At 41.6% G+C, this 21,406-nt stretch overlaps 1 protein-coding gene across 2 annotated transcripts in view; it reads left to right on the forward strand.

Moving 5' to 3' along the window:
• The window catches only part of DGKQ (diacylglycerol kinase theta), a 137,717-nt gene that overhangs the window by 55,016 nt on the left and 61,295 nt on the right, over positions 1–21,406 (forward strand). Inside the window, exons 3-7 of one of the 2 annotated variants that reach the window (XM_054031845.1) lie at positions 2,464–2,563; positions 6,576–6,661; positions 8,774–8,899; positions 10,425–10,578; positions 17,861–17,929. In XM_054031845.1, coding sequence (XP_053887820.1) covers positions 2,464–2,563; positions 6,576–6,661; positions 8,774–8,899; positions 10,425–10,578; positions 17,861–17,929 — 535 coding nt within the window. The remainder of the gene's footprint in view (positions 1–2,463; positions 2,564–6,575; positions 6,662–8,773; positions 8,900–10,424; positions 10,579–17,860; positions 17,930–21,406) is intronic. The other variant, XM_054031847.1, reaches the window with a different exon arrangement.

A 21,406-nucleotide genomic window follows, 5' to 3' on the forward strand; every position in this document is an offset into this window, starting at 1 on the left:
ATCTTGGAGTCATTGTGGAGAGTTCTCTGAAAACATCCACTCAATGTGCAGCAGCAGTCTAAAAAGCGAACAGAATGTTGGGAATCCTTAGGAAATGGATAGATAATATCATATTGCCTCTATACAAATCCATGGCATGCTCACATCTTGAATACCGTGTGCAGATGTGTTCACCCCATCTCAAAAAAGATGTATTGGAATTGGAAAAGGTACAGAAAAGGGCAATGATTAGAGGTATGGAATAGCTTCTGTGAGAGGAGAGATTAATAAGACTGGGACTTTTCAGCTTGGAGAAGAGACGACTAAGGAGGGATTTGGTAGAGGTCTATAAAATCATGATTGGTGTGGAGAAAGTAAACAAGGAAGTGTTATTTTCTACTTCTCATAACACAAGAATTAGGGGGTCACCAAATGAAATTAATAGGCGGCAGGTTTAAAACAAACAAAAGGAAGTATGTCCTCACACAGCGCACAATCAACCTATGGAACTCCTTGCCACAGGATGTTGGGAAGACCAAGACTATAACAGGGTTCAAAAAAGAATTAGATAAATTCATGGAGGTTAGGTCCATCAATGGCTATTAGCCAGGATGGACAGGGATGGTGTCCCTACCATCTGTTTGTCAGAAGCTTGGAATGGGCGACGGGATGGATCACTTAACGATTACTTGTTCTTTCCTTCTGGGGCACCTGGCATTGGCCACTGTTGGAAGACAGACCTTTGGTCTGACCAGTATGGCTGTTCTTATGTTCTTATTCTTGTCTGTAGTTGTTTGTTTGGTATCACCTGAAGAAAAGACTCAGTCCCAAGGTTTAGCTGTAGTTATTGTTACTAGATCCAGACTGTGTCATGAATAGGAAGATGCAGTGTTAAAAGACTGTTTAACACTGTTGAGGCATTTTTCCTACTGTATTGGAAGATGAAATTCCACCCGTGCTTTTTTTCCATTGGCTCTGCACTTCTGATCTAGCAGCAATCATCGATATGTGAGAGAAATAATTAGATTTTTGTTGCATTACTTTATAAGAAGAGTATAACGACACTAAAAATGTTTTGTTAAACCTGTCAGTGTTGTCCATAGCTACAGAATCTTGAGATACCACTGTCCACTGGGAAGTTGAGCAATTCCTCTTTGAGCCAAGCCACAGAATTGGCTTCCAGTGTCGCAATAATACTAATACATCCATCCTTGTGATTCAGCACAGTAATTTACACAATCTGTTCATCTTCCACCTTGCTGTAATAAGGGATGTTCAAGCTGTGACTGCGGCAGTTTGGCATGGGTGTCTTGCTAGGGTTACCATACGTCCGTTTTTTCCCGGACATGTCCGGCTTTTTGTAATCAAACCCCCATCCGGGGGGAATTGCCAAAAAGCCAAACATGAAAAATACCGCTGGCCGGGCACTTCCCCTCCCGCGACTCCTGTGCTCCTCCCCTGACTCTTCAGCTCTTTAAGAGCCAAGCTGCCTGAGTGCTACCAGCTTCGGGCAGCCCCCTTGCCTCCGGACCCTGAGCCACTGGCCGGGCACTTCCCCTCGGGGGCGCAGGGGCCAGAGGCATGGGGACTGCCCGAAGCCCGAGCACTACTGGTTTGCTGGGCGCTTCCCCTCCCGGGATCCAGCTGCACTGGGGAAGCGCCGGCCGGGGGTGCAGGGTCTGGGGGCTGCCTGGCAAACCGTGAAGCCGGTAGCGCCCCGGCAGCCCTTTTCGCATGGCTGGGAGGGAGGAGGGGGAGTTAGAGTGGGGACTTTGGGGAAGTTGCGGGGAATAGGCAGAGTTGGGGCAGGGAAGGGGCGGAGTTGGGGTGGGGCTGGGGGTAGGAAAGGGGCAGGGCCAGGGCCCTGTGGGGTGTCCTCTTTTTTATTTTTTTAAATATGGTAACCCTATGTCTTGCTGTCCAGGCATTGCAACGTTAAGTTGTTCTTTTGGGGTAATGGTCAGTTTGCACCTTGGGAGGGCCATGTGGAGAGAGCACCCTTGGTCAGTTAGCAATGGAACTGAGATGGGCGAAAAGACATGGAGCATAGTGGGATGGAGGAAAATCTTTCATTTTTAAAAAGATTATTCACTGGATATATATGCATCTTTTGGCATTTTTCTTGTATTTTGTTTGTGTTTGTCTTGTCTGTTCAAATACTCTTAAGGGCAAGGACCATGTCTCTGCGTGGGACCCTGATAATAATTGGAGCCTTTGGGTACCATTTCAATAATAAAACCTCATTAGTGCCACTTTTTTCTTGTTTCACTTTTTACATTTTGAGATGCCTGGGCGTTTGTAATAAAACGAGCGTATTTGTTTTCAATTTGTGTTCCTCCTTGTTTCTGTGGGTGCACATAGTATAAAGTCATGTATTGCAGGATATAGTATACAAAGGAAGATTCAATGACTTAGAATTCTTCTTAATAGTTATTGATATGACAGTGATTGTTAAAGATGTACCCTGTATATTTTCATTGACAGATTCCAGTTGCACATTGTTTTGGACCTCCGGGACATTACAAAAGAAAGTTTTGCACCGTGTGCAGAAAGCAGTTAGAGTCCCTTGCATTTCGATGTGAAGGTAATTTAAAACGTGTATATGCACAGTCATGTTGTGTCACATAAAAATAGATATATGTGTATTTCTAAAGATATATAACGTATGCTGCTAATAACCCCGAGATAAATTCCTTTCTTTTTGCCTTTATGAGATAAGCTTGACTTAATTTGTACTCTGGGCTGCTTCACTTGCATTCTGTCCAATAATCTTTGTGTCTGAACTAACATTGCAAACTACCGAGCACCTTCAAACAGTTACGGTAAAAACAAGGAACAAAAATACATGCAAACATATATCTCTTCACCAAATGTGGATTCCATCCCCTGATTTTACCCTGGTCCTTGAATTTTTGTTGACGCTGCTGCGGGTCAGTGACAGGCCCAAAAGCAAGCCTCCTCCCCTCAGAGAAATGTGATTCTGAGCTTTCTGTTAGTGTGTAGCCCAAACACCTACCCCTGAAGGCTTATGAGATACTGGGACTTAAATAAATGCCAACACTTTTGACAGAAAAGCTATTTTAGACTGCTTTTAACATATTCTCACTTTTCTATAACTGTCTGTAGATCAGGGCACTTGAAGGGACATGAAAATAGTATCACTAAAAATAATTCTACTCTAAAAATGTTCCGAAGTAGCTTTCTGTAAAAAATGCCATAAACCAAATACATGTTGGTCTGAAGGCTTCGTTGGCACTTGTTTGGGGCAACCTGCCTAACTCACGCATGGCCGTGAATGACATGGCCATTTCAAAAATGAACGTCACTGGGAGTCGGACAGGCACTGCTGAAAACTTTATCCCTGCTCTAGTGTTCCCCTGTATGCATGGCAGGAGAGCAGAAACTGAAGAGACAATAGGTTGGAGCGTACGTGGAGGGAAGAGGGAATAGGGATGAACCTAGAGTCATGTTGGATAGTCTTGGGCCCATTCTGAAGACCCTTGTAAGCAGCATCAGGGATCAGAAAAAAGCTTTATAAAGTTAGTTTTAAAGATTTTTTTTTAATTGGGTGATAAAACTTGTGTTCTCTTTTGATGGTCTTCATATTGACTCGTTCAAAGAAATGGTATTGTTGACAGTTAGAGAGGCACTTATAGCTTGAGATGAGTTTTGATTTGATGACTTGCCTTTGTATTTGACAGACCAATTCCTCTACCTTTCTGCAGTTACTGGCCTTCAGTTGTAAACTAAACAATCAAAATATGCATTATGAAAGAGCCCTAAAGGCTACTCAGTTCTGACCCTAAGCTCCTGGGCTGAAGTTGAGACATTAACAGTTCTCCCCAGTCATTTCTAAATCTTGCTTTTTAAAGACTGTTTCTGTTATGAAAGTGGCTGTCTCTAAACTGTCCCCTTCCTACTCAACAAATCTGTTCTTTTCAGGATTTGGAGGCATATCTGCCAACTGCAATGCAGTTTCCAGCTTTTACTCCTGTTAATAATACATAGCTTTGCTGCGTGAGCTGCAGTCGTACTTTACCGAGTGTACCAACAACAGAATTGTTGCTATGTTCCAATCAGCTAGGCCTGTGTAACCTCACTGAAATCATGATTTGGTTTGCAGAAACTTTATTACTAGTAGTGATGTGTGGATGGAAAGAACTCAGCTTGTCTCTAAGCCCAGGTTGAATTTACAAAACTGTCAACGTTTTCCTTATCAAATGTGTATTTTTTTTTAAATTGTTGACAAATAACAACCTTGGAACTGCACAATATCTTTTTTTACCAAGTAATTTTTGTGGCAGATTTGGAGTCAAGTTAGGAAGTACTTAATCTATTTAGGGATCTCATACTTACTACCTTGTTATAGCAGTTTTCAGAAGGATTCTTTTAAGAAAAGAAAAAAAAATGTTGCTTCTCCTGTAGATTTAAACATGAGATGGTCTTTGCTTATGTGCAATGGTGAATTACATCCACAGCCATGTGTAGGACTACAATTAGCTAGAATGTGCTTATTGACTTTATTTCTTACTGCTTATAGAGCACTTTTAAAATTAAGTTTACAGAATGGGTAACTTGATGATTCTTGTAGAAAGCATGACTGTCATTGTTAATGGCTGTCAGCATGGCTGACCTCCAGTGTCAGACCTGGAATTCTTCTCAGAGTTGTGTGAGGTGGTTGGAACAATGGATTCCTTGAATGCTACAGAAAGAGGTGGTTTGCAGGCTTGGTGGAATCCTGAGATTCATGTTCTTGATTTATTTGAAAAGACAAATGTTGCTGTCTGCCCAGAATGCTCACTTTTAAAGAACAGTTCTGTTTACAACATAGCTAATTTTCTTTTCTTTTTCTTCTTCTTCTTCCAAATAGGTTCATGGCCATTTGTCCCTGTGTAATTTTACGTTTGGGGTGTGTCTTCCAGCATTTTTATCCGTTTTGTTACGTTAACGTGTGTTTGTTAAGGAGGTCATTACAGAACTTTGTCATTGCAGTTCATGCAAGTTCTGTTGCATTTTGTTGAAGCTGTTGACTTGGAATTCCATTTTGCTGATGGGCCAGTGGCCTCTCCTTTATAGCTGAAGCTTCAGGTCAGCCTTTAGGAAATCAAAATCCTACTTTTGGTCCAAAAGGAAAACTTATCCAAATCTTCATAGGCCACAGTAAGGCTTCTTCTGGTGGAAATCTAACAGCTGGACATATCTGACTTCTAAAATACCTGGCATAAGGGGAGGCTGTAAACCCCCTCCCACACTCCGGTTTTCTGTCTCTTGACATTAAGATGGAGACTAGGATATAGAGTGCAAAGAGATTTGGACCAGATCTCCTCTTTTGGGATGGATATGCCCCTTTTCTTCTAGAATATATTCAAGTTGAAATAAGGAATCCAAGTTAGTATCTGACAGCAAAATGGGTGATTTCAGATGTTAGTCCCTGGGTAAAATTCTGCTGCCTGGCTCTTAGAGTCCACTTATGAATCTGGGTTGTCTAATGTAATCTCGCTTTGTGTATTGCACACATGGTATTTGTGTATATTCAGTGGAAAGGTGATCTAGGTTTCCTGGGTAACCTAACAAGCTAGACAGAGGCACATGGAAAAATATTTCCTTTTGGTGCTACAAGAACTCTTTGACGCTCCTAATGAACTCTTCAGGTCCTTTAGACTTGTCATTAAAGGTGCTGGAGTAATGGTCCTGATGATGGATCGCTGGTTCCCAATGAACAGGTACAACATACTGTAGAGGCAGCGGCAGTGCAAACTCCTCCACACTCCATTACCGGGGTGTGTGTGTGTGTGTGTTTACTGTCTGCTCCTAGGCCAGCTAAGGATGTGGCAAGGAGGAAGCCTGTCCCTTATTTAGGCATCAGGTTACAAGCGTGCAATACAACGCTATTAACAGTTCAGTGTCCCAGTACGCTACACTCACCCTGCTTTGGAGGGACACTTTGTCAGACTCCATGTCTGTTCATTCCCAGGGACCTCTACTGAGACTCCGAGTCAGGCAGAGTGGAGGATTTGGAAGATGTGTTTTTTGGAATGTCTACAGCTGACTGCCTCCTGTCCCCCTGCCATGTCAGAGTATTTGGGGTTACGACTTGGTGGTTGGCTACCACTCTTCTGTGTTTAGGACTTCATTATTTTTCAGCTATAGAAAATAGAGAAAGTTGCCCTTGCTATTAATGGGGGTCTCCTGAACTCTACTTTCTCATTTTGTTAAAGCAAAATTTCCAGTTTAAGGTGAGAGAGGTGATTATATTAGGGAAGAGGACTGGTTTCTTTGAATCCGACTATAGACATCCTTATAGTAAACTAGCCAATTGTTGTTCTTATCTTACTTTATTGGAAGAAATAATTAAATCACTTAAGCGCAAAATTAGCTTTGCCTTCCTACATACTTGCTTTTTTCAGTTAAATAATAGTTGAATCAATTAAATGCAAAGTAAATTGAATAACACACACCATAATAGAGATAAACTTCTTGCATTTTGCCTGTCTTTGCTGAACAGTAAAAAGCATGAGAAATGCTATGTGGGGAGATAGGAAAATAAAACAAACCTGGGTGCTAAAGACATTTCCTGTTTAATTTTTTACTTTCAGTGTGTGAACTACACGTGCATACAGATTGTCTCCCGTTTGCTTGCAGCGATTGTCGTCAGTGCCACCAAGATGGGCATCAGGATCATGTGAGTGTTAACTTGTGTGGCTAGAACAGAGTATGAAGTACAATCAGTTACTTTCAATGTAAAACAAACCTGAATCCTTCCCCCTCCCCCAATAACATCCTCCTCCAGTTTCTGTTGTGCGGCTTAATGTGTGAGTGATAGTGTTTTGATAGATATGTTCCTTACATATAAGGAACAGAAAAATACATCCTGTATATTATTAGATTTTGTTGTGAACTGATGCTACTTTTTGTTTTCTAACGTGGTACTGACATTTGTCCAGTGGAGAGCCGGTTGTTACTGATGAATTTTAGACATGCTTGGTGGAGCTCAAGTTGAGCATACCCAGGGATGTTCAGAAAATCTCGGGCTTTATTTAAAAAACCAAAGAGCAATCTGGTGATGGGGAAATGGAAATTCCCTCTTCTCTCCGAGGCTGCTTCTGCCTCGTATTTTGTTTTTTTGCTTCTCATGATGTGAACCATTTTTAGAGAAACTGTAATGCTAGCAGTACAAGCCTGTTGGCAGGACGAATATAATTACCATCAAAATACAATGTGCCCTTCGTACTGAGGGATCATTTCTAAACTGTAGTGTCCTCTTTGGGAAGGGGCAACTGATTGGATAGCTGTTGCACTTCTCCCTGTTGTACTTCAGTTAGTTTAGATTTTGTGGCCAAAACTTTAAAAGATGGCTGCTGAAAATTCGGGTAATTAAGTAGATATTGAGGCCTGATTTTCAGAAGTGCTGAGTAACCAGCAGTTTCCATGGGAGTAACAGTGACTGCTGAAGGCTGAGCACTTCTGAAAATCAGGCCTAAATGGGGTGTTAGTAGTCCCGTAGCTTTTAGCACCACTTTTAAAAATGTTTGGCCGTCTCTCTCTCGTACTAAAGACTGACTAGGCATTTTGAAAGGGTCTGTTACTGTAGTAGCTATAGGTGCCAAAGATCAAATGCAAAGTCATTTGCTGTGTATAGCTTTAGTGTAAGAATAATACATTGTGGATTGTTTATAGAACATGAAATAAAAATTAATATTTCTGTCTGCAGTGTTGTAGCCATGTCGGCCTCAGGATATTAGAGACAAGGTGGGGGAGGTGATATCTTTATTGGACCAACATCTGTTGGTGAGAGAGACGAGCTTTCGAGGTTACACAGAGCTCTTCTTCAGGTCTGGGAAATGTACTCAGAGTGTCATAGCGAAATACAAGGTGAAAGAAGATGGTTTAGCATAAAGAGTTAACACTTATTTCAAGGGACCATTCCAAGTGAAGTGGCCTGTTAACACCCCTGCAGTTAGGGGAAGAAAGGAAGATGGGTGTGTGTGTGTGTGTGTGTGTGTGTGTGTTAGTCGTTACAGATTGTTGTAATAAGTCATAACTCCACTGTCTCTTTTCAAGCCATGATATTGAGTGTCTAGCAAAGTTATGAATTTAAGCTCCCAGGCTCATCTTCTGAAAGGATTGTGCAGGTTTCCTCTGAGGATGCGGACTGATAGGGCAGACATAGAGTGATAGTTTGTGAAAAGTGTTCACCCCCAGCTGATGTGAGGTTTTTGTCTTTTATTGTTTTCCTGTGGTTTTTCTGCATTTTGAGCTTTTGAGCAATGTGACACACCCCAAGGACGCAGAGAGTTACTATAGAAGCCACACATTTGAGATCTCTAAACCCATTCCTCAGGCTGGCTGCTTTTTATGTCTCAGGCAAAATGTTTAACGTTTGCTCCTCAATTTTTTAAACTGTAAAGTGCTAATTCTAATCTCTCTGAATATTTGGAGAACTAAGATTTGTAATGAGCTGTGAGGATGGAAAGTGCTATGTAAGTGCCAAATATTTTTCCTTAAGTTGATGTATTTATTACAGAACTAAACATTACAATGCTCAGGAAAATGGGACAGTGAGACTTCTTTATCCTAGATTTTCTGTGGGATTTTAATGGCCTGCTGCAAACTTGCTTACTCCATATTTCAATAGGAAAATAATTACATATTTTATATATGAATTACATGAAATATGCACAACGTTCTGTGATGTTTTTCCTAAAGCCGTTAGGGTTAATTTTAAATTAATAATGTAGGGACACGGTTGTATTTGCCATTCGGTATAATACAATCGATTGATCCATTTTCTCAGGACACATACCATCATCACTGGAGGGAGGGAAATCTCTCGTCCAGTGCTCGCTGTGAGGTCTGCAAGAAAACCTGTGGCTCGTCGGAGGTGCTGTCTGGCATGAGGTGTGAGTGGTGTGGCATTCTGGTATGTAAACAGTATTGGGCATGTCTGTGGAAATTAAAGCCTGGTTAATTTGATGTATTTAAAACTGGCCGTGAATTTGTTGGACGACACTCGATAAGTCAGAGCGAAAGTAAGTTTGGGGTTTGTTTCCTTTTTTTTCCAAAGTGGAGGTATTTTAAAATAAGCGGATAAAATTAAGAAATTCTTAATGCTGTGTCTTAACGGGATTCTTTGGGGGTACAAACACTGCATAGTTAACTGATGCTTCTTCATTCAGTGCATGGCTGCTATTCCATTTCTTGTCTTGTGGTTCTCACCCATTCAGTATATTACCAGTTAGTCCTTGTATTATTGATGTGAATTGTAAAAAGAAACACAGATTTATGCTGATTACATAGAATCCCCCCTTCTAACCTGCTCGTGTTCCCTTTCAGCATGGAATGTTGTTGAACCCTGGAGATTGTTCCCAACATTTCTTAACGTGTATTTGATTTTGTGGTCATCCCTTTGTACTGCTAATGTTTGATTCCCATGCAACAAAAGTATCCTCTCATCCAGAAGAGAACCAAACCTGGTTACAGACTTAAAACTGATATACAACCTACTGTGTAGAATAGGGGTCACTGCATCCATCATTAGTCACCTAGGGGGTGAAACGCAGAAATAGTGCCTAGAAATAACACGCAAATCGTTAGGCGATAGGAAGTGAAAAACATATTTAATAATTAAAAACAAAAGTATTTTTGAATTGCCACACTAAGTTACAATAGCAAGTTTACCTGTATCTTAAGGATTAACAATTATTCAGTGTTTCAGGTATATTTTGAGTGAATTATTTAGATATTCAAAAATACTTTTAAAAAACAAATAACTGAAATAACACAGATCACCATTTTTTCTTTAATTTTTTAAATTTTTTTTGCAAACTTCTTTTATTGGCTCTGTTCATCAGTTTGTCATATGTATTTACCATTAGCTGATTCCAAGGATAATAGATGGTCTAGAATAAATGTAAGGCAGAAATTTACTCAAGGGTCTGGGCTGATGACATAAGCTTCAGAAAGGACAATTCCTGAATTTGTCAATGGAAGTAAAACCCCAGGAGGAAATCGCAGCCCCGACTTCCGACAGGGTAACCTATTAATTATAACACGAGCGTCCATGTTTTGATCATTTTCCCACTTTGTGAATACCACTAGAATGCAAAATCCAATGGTTCCGATGCAAAACAATCTTACTATTGTTCCTTTATGTCAATGTATGTAAAACTTTAGATTTCAGTAGAATGTTTTTAATATTTTAAAAAGTGTTGTCACATGTTACGAATTCTCACTGTTACGTCAATAAAAATATAGTGAGTTAAAATCAAACCTGATGTAAGTGGCTGCAACTCCATTCATTGCACAGGAGATGGACCAATTTACACAAAGTATGAATTGGTTCCAGCACGGTTTGCAAGGCCACTGCCTATTTTGTTACAGTGAGTTAATTTTTTTACAAGTTTACTGTCTGAGGTATAAGTGTTTAATGATGTTTCTGTTTATAGGCTCATGCTTCTTGCTACATTATTGTACCACCAGAATGTACTTTTGGACGATTAAGGAATATGATTCTTCCGCCGAATTGTGTGCGGTTAGTTTCTCGCAATTTCAGCAAAATGCACTGTTTTCGAATATCAGAGAGCCTGCAAACAGAACCAGGTAAAGACTCTGAAAATGGTATCCAATAGAGTGCTGAGTATGTGGAGTTACTATGTTTTACGTCAGTACTGAACTGAATCTTTTAAGGTTGCTGATCATGTAGTATGTCTTTTTTGAGGATGTAATATTAATCTGTTACTAGCTAAGGCTGCTACTTCTGCTCCGTGATATGGATTCTAAATACAGAGCCTGCTGAATTCTTGTTTCTGCTTGACTATTTGGCATCAGTTCAACTGAGTTTGACAATAAATATGTAGGTACCTTGGTTTTCTTGTATAACATGTTCTAAAGAAAGCTTAGTTCCAACTTGCACATAACATGATTGTATGTTTACAAACATAGGACATTTTTTATGAAGGAGCGGACCAGTTTTTTTGTGAGCAAAATCATGTCTTAGCCTGTAGCTTCTATTATTCCAGAGCTGACGCAGCAGTATATTGCTTCTGCATTTATAGGAAAAATAAATCTCCATATACGGGGGGGACAGCAGAGGAGAAAGAAACTGCATTTTAAGCACCTTTTTCGATCAAACATGTCTTCCCCTCCACCTCCCATACATTTAGTAACTTAACAGTTGTAGTGTGTATTGTGGAAACTGTAGACCGGAGTCGTCTTTGACTAACTAGGATACTGATGCTGATGATATAAGCAATCATTGATATAAATGCTACTTTTATTTAGCAGCTCATGTTAGTAAATGTTTTGCTTTCCCTGTTTGTAATTAAACATTTGTCCTTTCCACGTGGAAGGGATTTAATTTGTAGGATAACATTTTGCTGCCACCTAGAGTGCGTATTCCTTATTTACTTTAGTTTTCAGGAGCAAGCCTTTTCTTATGCCATTGCCCTCTTTCTTTTTGTGCTTTACATTTCAAACATCCCAAATGTAAACTTACCTTTTTTACTTAGAAATTATTTTTGTACGTTAAGACTGAAAGGGAAGCTAAATACACCAAACTTTGCCAGTCTTGGGAGGTTAAAATGTTAGAAACTTGTTTCCTTCAGAGCTTCCTGAGAAGTTGGACGTGAGTTTACGGTTGTGGTGTTGAACCTTTGAGTGTATCTTGGTATTTAATAGCTATCGCTAGCTAGAGTCATCTGTAATATATGCACATGCTGTAATATTACCCCAGCGTCTTTGGTAATGGACCTCAATCCTGACCTACACTTTTCCAGCTATCGTAGCCTCTCTTGAGCAGAGACAAGCTAGTTTTTAGTGGACTTTTATCTATATTACAAAAACCATGCAGTGAAACACAACTGGTAAGGACCATCTAACCTAGATTCACTTATGACTTAAAGTGACCTGCAGATGTGTGGTTTTTAATAACTGGTTTTGTACTCTTTGTTGCTTTTTTATGATGTACATAAAATGCTGGAAAACTGAGTGGTTTTAATGGTTTTTTCCTACTTGTTTATTTTAGAAATATCAGGAATGTTTACTCTGGACCTCCCTGGTTTTGCTGGAGGGCTTGTTCAGGGTCTCAGACAATGAATAATGTTAAGTGTTTAATCTTTAACAAAGTCTTCCATTCTCAAAAATGTTAGTCATTAAATTGGAATTAACAAAAACTAGACTTTAAAACTGTCTGATTAAAAATCCTCTAGTTCAGTATTCCATAATTTTCCTCTTGTGATGTCATCCTTTCAGAATGCCTTCATACATCATTTAATAAAAACCCCACAAGTTTAATATTCATTGTTCTTTATTTGCAGGTCATTTTTAGGTGAAATTTGAACCCAGATCTCTATGGGTGAAAGACTAGTATGTTAACAATTGCCGCTTCTAGTCACTAGGTTCGTTACATTAGGTGATAGACAAAGGTTTTCTCCATTTTAATACTTAGGATTATATATGCTCATTAAACAAAGTTGCATTACCCAAATTCAAGTTGCCTGAATACATTTTAACAGGGTACATTTTCATGTCATTAAATCTGCATGTTCAAAGCACAGAAAGTAGAACATCCAACAACCAACAGTGAGGCCCCCACCACAGCACCAGACCTGAAAGCCACTTTCCTTTGGAGGGGGGCAGGTGTTAGTAGTAACTGCACTTGGATATGGACTTTATGGATTATTCCTGCAACTCTCTAATAAGTGAAACCAAAACACAAACTTTGGGGTGTTTGAAATTCACATCCATGTTTTGTAGCTCCAGCCCATGTAGACAAAGGATATAGAGTGAGGCTCTGAAAAGTCTCTTCTGTAGAGATATGACCCAGCTACCAGGGGGGTCTCTCCTGGGTCTTCGCTCCCCAGCCTGAGGTTGGTAGAGCTCCGCAGGCTTCAAAAGACTGTTGATCACTGAGGCGACAGTTGTGCAGTTGCGAGAGCAAGCCAATCGCCCTCCCCCGTCTGTTTGCGCACCGCCTGCTAACCTGAACAGCTGCCTTGGGCCTTACCGGACACTTTCTTCTTGGCTGGTCAGCAAGGGAGCTAGGCTTCTGCCGTTGCTGCTTCAGCTCTTCTCCCCAGGCTTTCTGAAGCACGGCAGGAAACCTTTCCAGTAGAGTCAGGCCTGGCTCTCCGGAACGATGGCCATGGGAGGGCTTTTGCCAGAAACGCTTTGTTCAGCGCGTCGGCCCCTGTTTTTCTCTGAACTCTTGGGTTTCCTGTCAGTGTTTGGGGCTCAGTGCATTGTCTTGGCGCTCTCCATCCTGCGAGCACAACTCCCAGGTCCGACCCTCCACTGGAGGTAACGTGTTTGGGGAGCAGGTGGAAGGGTCATTGCTGAGTGCCAAGGAGCGGGTTGTCACTCTGTGCTTTTGGACCTTTAACTCACTTTTCAGATCCCTTCTCCCAGGAAGGCTAAGGAATTTGCTTTGGAAGCTGGCTTTTGAGGCAACTCAGAACCCCACCGAGCAGAGCCCTCTGCATCAACACCAGCCATGGATTGGTCCCACGCTCCCTGTCAGCGAGCACCAAGGGCTTGTGAAAGGATCCCGGGTGCGTACAGACACAGTAGCTGGTCAGGACCTTCCTGACTGAGGAGGCTGGGAGCTGCTTATTTGGTCAAAGAAAAATTCAAGATGGTCCCTCTGGGAGCTGCCTTCCCTAGAGAAGGGGGGCCTGGCTATTTGCTGTGGCTCTTTCTAAGGCTTGTGTGCATATTATGGGCACTTCTCAAGGACTGGTGGTGTCTGTTTTGTTACAGGGGAGCTATTCTGCTAGTTCCTTGTTTAGCCTTCAGGGAAGGATGGTCATTAAATGCTTGGGAATAGTTGGGGCCACTCTGCCAGGCTGGCAGTGAGGTGTTCCTCCATTCGGTTGGTTGATGATGGAGGACCTCATTCAGTTGGGTGTCAGATCAGCGTGTGTCACCACTGGAGTGTGGGAGTCACCAGAGTTTGTGGTAACTCACCCAAAACCCCAACTCGTCCCGGACTGACCATTGGAATGTGTACAAGCCCTGCTACCCAGCTCATGTCCAGCCTTCCCGCCAGGGGTTTGGGCGCGATACGTCACCTGTCTGATGGGGGGCAATGGTCAGAATCAGGGGGCAGCAACTCACCCCATGTTGCAAATTCTGGCTCTCCTGGCCAACACCTGTAGCACATCTCCACATTGAGTTTAACTTCTCTGGAGCTGAGACACCAGAGGACGCACAAGCAATACAGGGACTTTTTACACTGCCCCTGAGTAACGGAGAACCTCTGGGCAAGTCTGACTTGGTGGCTGTCCAGGGACAGTTTGCAATGAGGAATTCCAAACACCACCTCCCTAACTTATAGTGGCCATGGCTATCTCCTGCCTAGTCTAGGGAGCTCACACAATGGAACTCTACACCAAGGGAATTTGGTCTCTCCAGCAATTGTCATTCACCAGTTACTCTGATAAGGTCAGTCATAAATCTGCTAAGGATTGTCAGAGACCTAGTATTCCTGAGTCAAATGGGCAATCTGTGTATTGGGAAAGCCTTCGGGAGGCCGGAGTGGGCATTTTCTCACAAGTTATTCCTCATCATCATACACCTAGCAAGGAAGGCCCACATGATCACAGTCAGCTTGAGTTGATCTGTGTCGCATCCTTCTGAATGTCTTCTGGATTGGGGCGTGGCAGATCGGATTACCCCTTCCTCCAGTGAGGGATGCTGGAGATGAGTTGCCTCACGTCCGACCTAAACCAGGATCTACCAGTCTTTTATTACTACTACTAAAAGGTACCTTCCCCCTTTGCTGACGGAGGATGGTGCTATATGTTTTTCCACTGACACCTCTTGTATCAAGGTCTGTTCAAAGCCCGGGAGTGACGGAATTTCAGTTATCATAACAGCACCATATCGGCTCAGGCAAGAGTGGTTTTCAACACAGTTTTACAGGGTAAAAACTGGTCCCCTCAGGATGAGTCTCTGGTCTCAGATCGTCATTTGAGACCATGGTGTCGCAGTGCATCCCAGCTCCGGAGCCCACTGCCTGGCCCCTGGTAGGAACATACCTGCCAACGCAGTCTGGTATACAAAGGTAGATATTAAATTGCCTAAACATTACATAAAATCCTGTGCAAGTCCTTGTTGACAGTGCAGAGCCTTCCTGCTCATTTCCCTTGGCGTGGGTGGCAGGCCCCGGGGCACGGGCTATAGATGCCAGCTCTGCTCCCACTGGACTTGAGGACAGACCGGGGTAGGGGCTGTGGCAGATGGTGGGCACAGGGAACTGTTCCCACCTCTTTTCCTCCAGGGGAGAGTGGTATTTGCAGGCTGTTGTTGGTGACCGTCGGGATGCTCGCTCCTTCCATCCCTCTTGTTCCTTTTCAGGCTGGAAAGCTAGTCTTTGAACCACCTGATTCCTAGGAGTTTTAATTCCTTACGTGAACGGCCACTTCAGTGGTGGTAGGGACTGTATCTGAGTGAGTGGGCTTCAGGCCCTGCAAGCGTTCCTTCCTGTCTATACCAAATCTCCAAAGGATAAGCTGGCGCTACAAACTCATTTGAGGCGCCTCTCTAGTGGTGATCAAGTTCCACCTTAATGACCCTGATCTCCCTCAGTCTGTTTCCCATGCCTGAATGCCCATCCTCTCTAAATGCTTGAAGTTCAGATGTCCTTAGGTCTTTAACTAGAGCTGACTAATGCCTTAGAAAGACCATCACGCTTTTTCATTTTGCACCGACTTGATAAGCAGCCATGTCTAACGGTTTGCTTTTTGCCTGGCTGTGATGTGGCCTGTCAAGGCTTGATCACAGCAAAGGATATTTCCATCCCAGACATACCTAAGGCAGGCTCGTTGCACTCTCGGTGCTTTCACAACGCGGTTTTGCTTGGAGTCCAGAAGGAATTCTGTGTTAGGGTCTCCATGTTTCAGAATTCCTTTCTAAGGGATTTATACCTGATTTATACCTGCCTCTGGAGATTTCCATTACTTGCATCTGAAGAAGTGAGGTTCTTACCCACGAAAGCTTATGCTCCCAATACTTCTGTTAGTCTTAAAAGGTGCCACAGGACCCTCTGTTGCTTTCTAAGGGAGAAAGTCTAAGCTCTCTGTTTTGTTTCTTCGGAGTTGTCCTGTATCAAGGTATACAGTTTATTGAATTTTGGTTCTAATTCATCGTGCAGGATGCTACTGTTGTTACTTGTGGTGGTGACGGGCAAATGTCGGATCCCTCCTTTATTTAAAAACCATAATCTCCAAAACACCATTGCTGGTAACACTGTTGGCATTGGCCTTTGGTATGGCGATTCATTTTGTATTGATTTTTATAATAAAACCAAACAATGGAAAGTCCAAAAAGGCAAATGACTTGTAACTTGTATACGTTCCTGAATACCACACGCTTCATGGGATCTCAAAGAGAATTATGTAGTCTTACAATTTGTCAAAGCTGCAAGACCAGACGCTCCGGTAAAGACATAACACATTTGGGTGCAAGTTACAGTAAGAAAATAGGAAAAGACTTACATAAACATAAATAGGGAAAGGAGAGAAGGAGGAACCAGGGAGGGGTTAAATAGACTGGAACTTGTTTTTCTACCTGTTGAAACATTACTATAACTCTTCACTGGGAGATCTGTCAAGTCGTTCACTCGCCAGTAGCGAGAATCCTAGTAAATGGTAGTTTTAGAGAACAGAAAATTAATAACCTGTAATTTTGCTTCTTTGAGGATTTCATTATATCAGCAAAGAGTCCTGTGGCACCTTATAGACTAACAGACATATAGGAGCATGAGCTTTCATGGGTGAATACCCACAGAAGCTCCTTATACGTCTTTTAGTCTATAAGGTGCCACAGGACTCTTTGCTGCTTTTACAGATCCAGACTAACACGGCTATCCCTCTGATCATTATATCAGGATTCTCACTCACTCACCCACTTTTCCCCAAAGTCTGGAGGTTTATCTTTGTTGAAGCGGAGTTTGGGGGCCTTGTTTTTTTTCATCTCTTCTTAAATCAGATTTTTAATCTTTTTTTTTTTTTATTGGCTGCCTTTTTTTTTTTTTTTTTTGGCCAATCACGCAGTCAGTAATTGACTGGAGGTTTCCAAGGGCAGCAGTTAAACTGTGTGGAGGCTACATGTCTATCTCTCAGGATGGTGGGCTGGCTTGTATTCCACCTTGCTACTGCTGCTCTTGGAGAACCAAATCTGTCAAGAGGAGTTCCATCCGTCTCGCACTAGAGAAGCGAGACACAGGAGTGGGATTTCAGTCAGGATGATACCTTCAGAGAAGCAAAATCACAGGTCAGTAATTTCCTCTTAATTATTTTGTCAGCATTAAACATTTGACTATATAAACTGTAAATATCATCTAATACATTGGCTCCCAGTTTTAAGTAATAAATCAACTCAACTTTCCTCTTCTAGAGCTCGACAAACAAAATCTTGTGTTATTTGCAACTATTCAGTTCTGGAATTATCTTTATTAAATCGATACATCTGATCGGACAGCATTTAATACTCTGATTCCTGTTACAATATCGTAGTTTAAAACTTATCAGAAAGTCTATTTTTAATTCATAGGCAGACATGACAGGCCGAGAAAGGAATTAAATTTGCAAGTAGTAATATTGAGACAATCCCTGAGAGAATTTGAGCCTATGACCCACACAGTGGTTACATGTTAATCCTTATTGTCAGTGTGTTACACTGCTACATTCATTGGGATGTTGTGGTAGTGATTTTAATTTTAAAAAGCTAAGTATTGGAAGAGGAAATGTGGTCGTTGCTGTAGTGTATCCTCCCCCTGTGACTTTTGTTGTCTTGTTTCCATTAAACTATTTTTAAGTAAGACTCAACTATTATTTTGTGCAATGGAAAGGTAACCGTCTCTTCGAAACTTTTCTTTCCACAGATGAAGATGAGGATGTTGATGGCTTAACACAAGGGTCAGTGAAAGATGCCCAAATTTCAACAGATTCCAGTAAGTAGAATTTTAGTAAGTTGGGAATATTGGCTCAACGCAGCCTTTATTATATTAGCTTAACCTGATTTTCCTTATTAATAGTACTCCTAAAGAAAGCTTCACTTTGGTCAGACAATTATGTTCTAATGGTAATTACAGATCTTGTGTACCCTGTATTGGGTCAGCACATCTTTATGTATATGAAGTGATAATGGTTAGGGCCTTCTGTGAAATCCACTCGAGCATTTTAATGAAAAGAGGTGATGGTATTCATTAGATCATTGCAGTCAACCTTCTCTTGAGGTGTTTTCCACAGGTGAGTATCTCTGGAGTTAATCGCTTTCTGTAAGTAGTATTCTCGGTAAGTCACAGCTAGCCATCTCTCACAATAACAATTGAGAAATCATGTGTTTGTATTTAACGATCCAGTAATGTTAAGCGATAGATTTGGAGGGCAGGCAGTACATTTCTTTAAAGCAACTAGCCTTTCATCTGTGGCTACTTGGGTTCAAATCTTACCAAGGGCATAAGTAAAATGAAATCTACACTCTGCTCAGGTGAGGCCCAGTAAGAATAAATATAGTGGTGTTTATGTCAGGATTGAAGTCCATTGGCAACTGCGCAATGCAGTTTTTCTACCCATTGACTGCTCTACATTTGATATTGCTCTTATTCATCTCATTTTCTTGAATAGTGCAGTCAACCACAGTTTATTAAAACAAAATAAAAGGAAGTGGAATAAATGACTAAACCCAGCAAATCATCACATTTTTCATGATGTGGTTGCATAAATGGCTCTAGTATGAAAAAGTAGATTGAAGAAAAAGTAAAGAAAGAAAGAGCCTTCCATGTCCCCTTCATGTTCTTTCAAGATCTAAGACTATTGAGGAAATTGCCATGTGACAAGGGACATTCCAGATCAATACTTACCATAGTTGTGACAATGGGCTCTAATGTGTTAGTAAGTCCCCTTCATTTTAAAATAGGGTTTAAACTTCACTTTCTCCTGATGACTGTGAGGAATTTATGACACAACATATACTTCCATATTGTAGGCTCAGATTGTGACCAGCTGTGGTTTGTCAAATAAACCTGCACTTTTTCCAGTGGGCGGCTTTTCAAATAGTATCGCGAAATAATCCTTTCTGTGCCAGCACCTGTTTTTACTTCTATATCTTACTGACTGAGGCTGGTATGTCTCCATCAGTGACTGTCAAAGGGAGTGAGATGTCTATCCTGGTATCTCAGATGGCTTGGTCGACACTGCTAGTCCAGTACGCCTTATTTTATACAGACTGACCCAAGAAGATGAAGACACTGCACTCAAAAAGAGATTCTAAACTTCACTTTTCCTTACACACATTTCTCTACAGTGTCAATCAGTAAAACTGGGGAGAACAGGAACACACTGTATATTTTCAAAGACCAATGCCAAGAATCTTTAATCCTGTGGTTTAAATAAAATGGTTGTTCTAAAATGAATTGCTTCCCCTTATTACATATTAACACAATGTAACTGGCTTTCTTTCATGCCCTGATTTTTGATGATTACTGTGTTGGGAGGAGAGAAATTCTAATGCTTCTATTGAAAACAAAGGCATCGTGTTCAGTGGGAAGTATTGATTAATCATTGGCTTAACACTTTCAAATATTAATGTAACTGATACCAGGTAGTAAGGCTTTACTCCTCCTACAGCTGGGGTGTATTAAACAGCAGGGATGCTAACCACTCATTGACTTTGCAGGAGGGATCTTTACATTTGTTGCATCATTGTTTCAAGTCAAGCTCTTCTTTCAGAGTGCACAGACTTTTACTGTGTAAGGGAACATGATACTAGAACTGTTGGTCACCTTTACAGTTATGGTAGCTAACCTGCTATTTTATCTTCTAAAAAAGATGTAGCTGTTGTTTTTTCTCAGTTTCATACAGTTTCTCAGCTCCAAGCACCAGCACAGCAAGCGCATGCCTGAGGCGGCAAGCCGCGGGGGGTGGCCTGCCGGTCGCCGTGAGCACGGCAGTCAGGCTGCCTTTGGCGGCGTGCCTGCGGGAGGTCCACTGGTTCCGCGGTTTCGGTAGCAATTCGACGGCGGGTACGCCGAAGGCACGGGACCGGTGGACCTCCCGCAGGTATACCGCCGAAGGCTGCCTCACTGCCGTGCTTGGGGTGGCAAAATACATAGAGCCGCCCCTGGTTTCATATACCTTACAGATATAGGTCTGTAAAAAAAAAAAAAAAAAAAGCAGTGAAAGATAAAATGCAGGATATTTTTTGGGGCGTGAAAGGATAGATGCCTGGCCAGCTTTGGTTTGTAAGACATGCTATTTACGATAGAGAAGGAACGAACAAGAGCCATGATAAAAAGAATACAAAATAAAGAATGGTTTATAAACAAAGTTACATTAGGATCTTTTGTTCATCCTTTCTCATAATGTGAGAACAAGGGGACATTGAATGAAATTGATAGGGAGAAAAATTAAAACTGATAGAGGCTTTTTAAGACAATGCATTATTAAACTGTGGAACTTATTGTAACGAGATATTATTGAGGCCAAGAACTTATCAGGAGTGATTAGAATATTTTAGATGGGTAGCACAGATATCCAGAATTACAATAGTAAATATTTTTTTAAAAATGAGTTTGGGAAGAGATCTGAACCCTCACACTTCAGGACATAAAGTAGGGTCTATGGGCTAGTCTACACAGGAAAGTTATATTGGTAGAAGCTAAAGTGTGAATTTTAACCAATATAATGTAATCCCTGTGCGGTTACTCTTATTCCGTCATGAAAGCCTTTTATTCTGGTGTGAGGCCCTTTTTTCTGTTTAGCTCATGTCTTTTGGGAAGGGGTTTAAACTAACCTGAAAAGAGTTGTTCCCACCAAGAGTTGTACCTGTTTAACTATACTGGTAAACTGGAGACAGGATACCTGGGATGGCAATTCCTGTGTTCCTACAGACAAAGCACATTGTTCTTAGCTGAGGCCGTGTTTGAAAATGATGCTGAACATAAAGAATCACAATCCTAGTCTGGCAAACAAACAAACAAACAGTCTTTAATTTCCCATCTTTGCTAATATTCCTTCATAACTGGCAATTTAGAAGGTGGAAATACTGTTTGGATGATATCGTACAGATGTAACAAACCCCCAGAAGAGAGATCTCCATAATTCTCAAAATAAAAATTATTTACGGTGAGCTCTTAATTCCTGGATCTGTAGGGATCCCGGAACATAAAGGCGCTAGACTCTCTGCCTCTGGTGGTGTGCCAGAAATCAAGGCAGGTTGAGGGCTTGTGCAGCCTGCATGATCAGGCCCTGATGTTTTTGTTCATTTAAGGCTTCTGTCGGTCACAGCTGGCAATGAGACCGACAGAATGAGACCCCCTGCTCCCCAAACAACAGGTAAAAGTCTGGTGATTAGTCTCAAGAGGTGTTCATTACAGACCGGGACTTACAGTGCATCGTGTTAAGCACCTGGCCATTTTTCCCGAGGC

The sequence above is a fragment of the Malaclemys terrapin genome, chromosome 6, assembly GCF_027887155.1.
Source record: "Malaclemys terrapin pileata isolate rMalTer1 chromosome 6, rMalTer1.hap1, whole genome shotgun sequence".
Taxonomy (NCBI): domain Eukaryota; kingdom Metazoa; phylum Chordata; order Testudines; family Emydidae; genus Malaclemys; species Malaclemys terrapin.